Genomic DNA, 6,000 nt, shown 5'->3' with positions numbered 1-6,000 from the left:
CGTGCTTGTTGGAAGGGCATCGCCATGACGCCTAGTGGGCACCACTAGGGCACCCAGCCCCAGGAGCTGGCTGAGGTTCCGATTTCTAAGAAGACACAGGTCAGTGCCGCTCTGAGGCACAACGGCGGGCGGGTGGGCGGGGGTGTCAGCGGGCTGGGGTGCAGGAGGGCGTCATCTAAACAACGGAGCCGCATCACCAGGCTCCTAACACCGTGATTTCACTTTTCCCCAATCCTTGTTGGCTGAAATCATGACGGTCAGGAACCGTGTGGCCCCGGGATCACCTTAAGCCTACAGCCCACGTCCTAAACACATAATTACACAGAAAACCACTGCAAAAAGGCAGAATCAGTCCTGCTGCTGGCGTGTTACAGTGGAGGCGCTGCTGGGGGGGCGGGTGCATGGGGAACGGGCCTCGGAAGTGAGCAGCTTCCCAGGCATCTCTGTCCCCGGGCGGGGGCTTTTCCACCGGAGTCCTTCTTCCAAGTTCCGCGACCTGTCACGTCTGTCATAGCTAACGCCAAGTCAATTCCACCCAGGACAGCATATCTGGGAGGTCCCGGGGGAGCAGAGAACGGCGACGACCAGTGCACCAGCCGGCCCCGACATTTGTGGATCCGGGTGCAGCGAACACGCTCCCTGCAGACGTGAGACTCCTGCTAGCTTCCTCCATAATATGCGTCCAAGGGCCAAGACCAAGGGCCAGGAAATGGTAAAAGCGAGGGCTTTGTCATTTAGCGCATCACCTAAGTTCTGTTTCCACAAACGACACATTTTCTCCTGAGAACATCGCGCCTGGGACGTGAAACCACCAAGGCACGCGGCCTCCAGGCAGCTCCTCACGGGCCGCTCGCTCCGCGCCAGGCACCCGCGGCTGGGGCACGCACGCCGGGAAGGGCAGTGACTGCCCCAGAAAATGGCATGAGGCGTGGCAGACACACTACAAGCATCCGTGTGACCGGGCACAGCACGATCACCTGCTCTCCACGCAGCGGAGGCCGCGGGCCACGCCGGAAATCGTGGAGACCGACAGATGGCAGCTTCCTTCCCAGCATCGGGTTCCGAGGGTCATTTTCACTCTTCCCAAAGTGCATTTCACTGTCCCTGCGAGGTTGTGAGGGTCACGTCAGGCTGGCCCAGCCCCTCCTGCAGCTGGGCCACGAGCTGCCGCGGGGACGCCCACGCCAACCACGCCGTCTCACGCCCTCGGCACGTGCAGGGATTAGGTCCAGCCGCAGGAAAGCCCTGACGTTTCGAGGGTTTGACGACACGACGGCAACTTCACGACTCAACCTCATGTTGCCGACAGTAACCGTTCGCTTTGCGCCCGCATCAAGAATCGGGTTTTATGGACTTTTATCCTCAAAACGTTGCCCAGTACCTGTTCAAGCATGATACTCCAAGGTTGCTGGCGTCACTGAAGACCCCGCTAGCACGCCAGAGCGGGTATCACTGTTGGAAGAGCAGACCGCGGAGCAATGGCATCCAAAGCCAGGGGGCTCACGGGCACCAGTGGTCAGGCCTCGCAGACGCAGCACGTCTGCGGTGACGAGGAACTGCCACCCGTGACACGTGCACCTTCCGGTGCTCTCACACCCGAGGTTTCAGATGACAGAGGGCCTTCAAACCCACCCACCGTTCGCAGCCACGCCTTCCCTGAGGGACGCCCGCTTGCTCGCGGAGGCGCTCAGCACAGGCTGGAGTGGCAGGAAGGCCGGCGGGGGGTGACCACGGACACTGGGGCTCCACCCGTCCCTGCTGGCGCAGAGCAGGCCGCAACGCACAGAAGGCGGAGAGCAAGGACTCCAGAACCGGACAAGCTCGGAACCTCTGTCACTGAGATGCACGCGTGCACACGTGTCCCTGCGTGCGCGGGTCTGTAACACGTCACCGGCACCTCTAGGACGTCCGCCTTCCCGGGAGCGTGGTGCCAGTTCATACGGTTTGTTCGTCCCCCGCCGCTCCCGCGAGGACACGGCCTCCCACCTCCGTCCCCGCCTCCTGCCTCGCAGTGTCCTAGCTGCTCACTGGGCTCCGTTCCATCCTGCATCAGCCGTTCGGCCAGAACCGGACGGGGCGGGAAGGCCCGGGCCTCGCTACTCCCTGGAAAACCAGTGCCCCCATTCCGGGACGGTCAGAGCGGTGCCCGGGTGCGTGACAAAGGCCAGCCCTGACCAGTCATGGACCAGGGTCATCGGCAGAGACAGCGGCACCCACAGGGCATCGTGGGGGGGCTTCAAAAGGCTGGGCCGGAATGGAGGGGTTAGCAGAGACCCTTGCCCGTATCCAGGGTCAGCGTGGGGCCCCAGAGAGGCATCAAGCAGAAGAGCGTCGGCTGCGACTTGCTCCCAGAAAGACAGCTGTGGCCCCAGGGAAGGGGGGCGGGGGACACACGGCTGGGGTCCATTCCAGACTCCAGCCAAGACTTGAGCCCAGGACTGGCCCAGGAAGGAGACCCTGGCACTGACCTGAGGTGCTTTCCCCTCCACCGAGCGGAGAGGTGGACTGACCCTCCATGGGGCCATCTCACAGCCACTGTGAGTGGTGGCTCATGGGCCCCCAGGCCAGGCCACAGGCGGCGGGCCCCCCCGAGGCCATCAGTGGAGCGCCCCATGGAGGGAGGCCTTCCCCAAGCGGCTGTGGCAGTCAGGGCAGGCTCTGGACCGCCAGTGGGCACCCGGGAAATCTGAGACCGGACAGAGGGTTACAGACCCACTACGCGCACTGGAAAACGAGCTAATCAGGGTCTGCCCCACACTTGCCTCCTCCCCTCGGCCACCAGCTCCCTGCTAGCTCCACAGGGAGCAGGGAAAGCAGGGAGGGCCTGGAAGCAGGCTACCTTCCCGTCCACTGGGAAGGGGCTGTGGGGCCCCAGCGGGCCTCGTCCATAGAGCAGGACCCACAGTGGCCGGGGAGGTCTGCAGCTTCGGGGACAGAGGGGGAAACAACAGCAATGCCAGTGAGAGTGGAGCCGGCTGGGCATGGCTCTGACCCTGTCCCCCAAGCACGCGACACCCTGGGCTCCTCGCTGCTGCCCCTGGGCATGGTGCCGCCGTCACCACACCACGGGGAGCCTTCCCACCGGCATGCTCCGGGCCGCTGAGCGACAACCGGAGTCCAGCCCCGGTGTCCCACTCTGGAGCCTCAGACACTGTGGCCCAGCTGAGCACGGAAAGACCAGATAACCTTCCATCCATGAAAGTCAGCGCTCCCGTGTCCACGCCACGTAACCATGCTCTCACTGAAGCAGGAAGCACATGGCCTTCCCAAGCGCCCTTCCCAGGGCAGGAGTGCCGGGTGACGGGCAGTGCCGTCCCCAGCCCTGTCGCCAGCCCTCTTCTTCCCCGGAGGTCGCTGTCCCACCTCTCCGCTCCCAGTGTGTGTAGCACCAGACAGCCGGGGACCGCATCCGGGCAGTGAATCAGGACACGCCCCGTCCCAGGGACACTGACTTCAGCCTCCCACTCCAGAAGTCACGGACAAGGGAAGGGACAAAAATCAAGTTTCTAAACGGCAAGAGTAAACAGAGACGCTGGTGGCGCCACCGCACCAGGCACCACCCCCCAGCCAAGTTCAAGTGCCTGAACGTGTTCACACGTGCAAGGGTCCGTCATCGGAGCTGTGGCTCCGGACCGCTGGTCTGCGGTGTGTACGAGAGACCGCCATCGGCAGGACAAACACACGCAGACACAGACTCGCAAATGCCGAGTTGCAGAGATGGCACAGCTACCCTGCTCACCTGGGGCACCCACAGCAGCGCGGAGACCCAGACCCGGCCCGCGAGGGACACGGCCCGCGAGGGACACAGCCCCTGATGGACCCAGCCCGCGAGGGACACGGCCCGCGAGGGACACAGCCCCTGATGTACCCAGCCCACGAGGGACACAGCCCATGAGGGAGGCCACGGAAGCCTCTGCCCAGCGGTCCACTTACGGCAGAGGCCAGCTCAGTGCAAGACCGAGGAAGTTCCGAATTCAGAGCAAGGGGGCGCGCTTCCTGTGCTCTCAGAAGCCTGCCTGGCTCCGGTCCAGCCCCGGGTGGACGTTCGCCATCCCATCCGTGCTGTCCCCCGGTGATCAGGATGGGGAGCAGTGGCAACAAGAAACTGGGTGCAGACGATCCTCACCCCAGGGATCCAGCCTCTGGCTTCCGTTACGCGATGGCCAGGAGCTTGCGGGAAGGCACCCAGGCCTGGACCGGGGTCAGGCTGGGCCCTGAGGCACGCGGGGCTCTCAGCCCGCGTGGGTCACGCTCGCTCTGTCCTCTGGGTACCGGCCACTGACCTGCTGAGTGCTGAGAGCTGGGTCCCGCCATATCCAACAGCAGCTCCCGTGGTTTTGAGAACCGAGGCCAAGCCTGCGGGCGGCTGCCCTCCAGCTGCCCTGTGCTCCGTCTGTGACCCAGACGGACTTCTCTCCTCTCGTGTCAAACCGCTCATCAGAGCAACCTCCAGGACCAAGTGAGGAGCGTCTCGGGAGCCCCTCACCGGGCGTGGGCAGGTAACAGCCGTGGGCTTGCAGCCGGACGCCACAGGGATGCCACGGGGACACCACGGGGACACCACGCGGGACACTGTCTGCCCAAACCCAAAACACATTCATCTACAAGGATGACAAGAGCTACGTGTAGGACGTTGAGCCTCCGGGTCAAACGAGGGTTTAAAGCCGTCCCTACCTGGCGGTGAGTGTGACCCCTCCGCTGGGTCTCTGACAAGCCTGAGGACGTCAGGTACGTCGATCTGAGGGTCACCTTCTTCCTTTTCAGCCTCATCGGCTCGTCTCCGGGAAGAACGACGGTTGCGTCCGGTTTTCTTGCGCAGGACAGATCTCCAGCAGTCAAACATGGGTCTGCAATGCGGGAAACAGATTTCCAAAGGAACATGAGCTCACCCTGCCTGAAGAGAGCGGACTCGTTCCTCACACGAAGCCCAGACAACCAGACACAGGCTCTGTAGTGTTTGTTCAGAAACGGACGGGGTCTGTTTGAGCGGAAATTCATTCTCCTCCATGAATTTCTACGGCCTCAGTATTCAGTGAAACAAGCAACCTTCTTTTCTGACACTGACCCGGAATAAAGGTTGCATAAACAAAAATATTACTTACTTCTGCTTAAGAAAAACAAAGGCCTAGATTTTCCCCTTGACATTTAGGCTCTTGTTTCAAGGATATAAAAATCCCCGATTCCCTGGTTTCAAGGTCACGGTCTAATTCACGGAACTGGCAAACTTTCAAAACCCCTGCTGACGGCTTAGTCAGATTACCTAAAAGCATGTGAACCCCTCTGAGCAGAGAACGTCCTCCGGAGTTCCAGAACAAACATTAAGGTACGATCCATGAAAATCCAGCCAGAGAAACCGAAGTCAGGTGTTTGGGGGGCGATCCTGAATGCGCACAGACAGTTGGTAAGGGCACTTCAGACAGAAAGTGCCGGAAGTCACGTGCGGGCCCACGGCCCACCTTGCAGATGGCTCCCACCCCGAGATTCTGTGTTTGTGTTTGAGCACGTGTGTGGTCTGTTACGACCCCCCCTGTTGACTCGGTCCTGGCAGGCCCCGTCTTCAAGAAGAAAGATGGAAAAGATCGGACGTGAACAAGCCTTGTTTGGAGTTCCACAAACAGTATCACCTTTCCACCTCACGGTGTCTGTTCTGCCGGGTGCGTCCTTTGGGTGGTTTTGTCCCGGCCTCAAGCCACGCCCCACCAGGAGGAGGCCACCCACTTCCGTTCCTCCCACCAAAGCCCCTCGGGGTCCCAGCTCAGGCCAGCCACTCTCCCCCTAAAGTCTCTGCCTGGCCGCCTGGTGTCCCGGTGGCCAGCCTGCCCTCCACGCTGTTCCCAGGTCTGGCTGCCGTTCAGACCCCCGTGGCAGCTTCGGAAGCCCGCCAGTGCCCGCCCGCACCGAGGGACGGGTTTGGACGAGCGGGGAGCCGAGGAGGAGCCTCTCCTGTCTTTGCAGGGAGGAAGGAGCCGCCACCAGACTGGGGGTGACTCTAGCTGGCAG

General features: G+C 62.1%; 1 protein-coding gene across 4 annotated transcripts in view; it reads right to left on the bottom strand.

Moving 5' to 3' along the window:
* MCF2L (MCF.2 cell line derived transforming sequence like) overlaps nt 1-6,000 on the bottom strand; it is a 142,797-nt gene that overhangs the window by 132,184 nt on the left and 4,613 nt on the right. For all 4 annotated transcript variants that reach the window (XR_004626835.1, XM_034665490.1, XM_034665493.1 and 1 more), the window contains one exon: nt 4,675-4,847. Coding sequence is in view for 3 of the 4 variants with exons in the window: in XM_034665490.1 (XP_034521381.1) it covers nt 4,675-4,843 (169 nt within the window). In the remaining variant the exon portion in view is untranslated. The remainder of the gene's footprint in view (nt 1-4,674; nt 4,848-6,000) is intronic.

Source organism: Ailuropoda melanoleuca, chromosome 7 (assembly GCF_002007445.2).
Source record: "Ailuropoda melanoleuca isolate Jingjing chromosome 7, ASM200744v2, whole genome shotgun sequence".
In the NCBI taxonomy this organism is placed as follows: Eukaryota; Metazoa; Chordata; class Mammalia; order Carnivora; family Ursidae; genus Ailuropoda; species Ailuropoda melanoleuca.
Note: the sequence above shows the minus strand (reverse complement) of the source record. Positions and strands in the feature narration are given on the sequence as shown.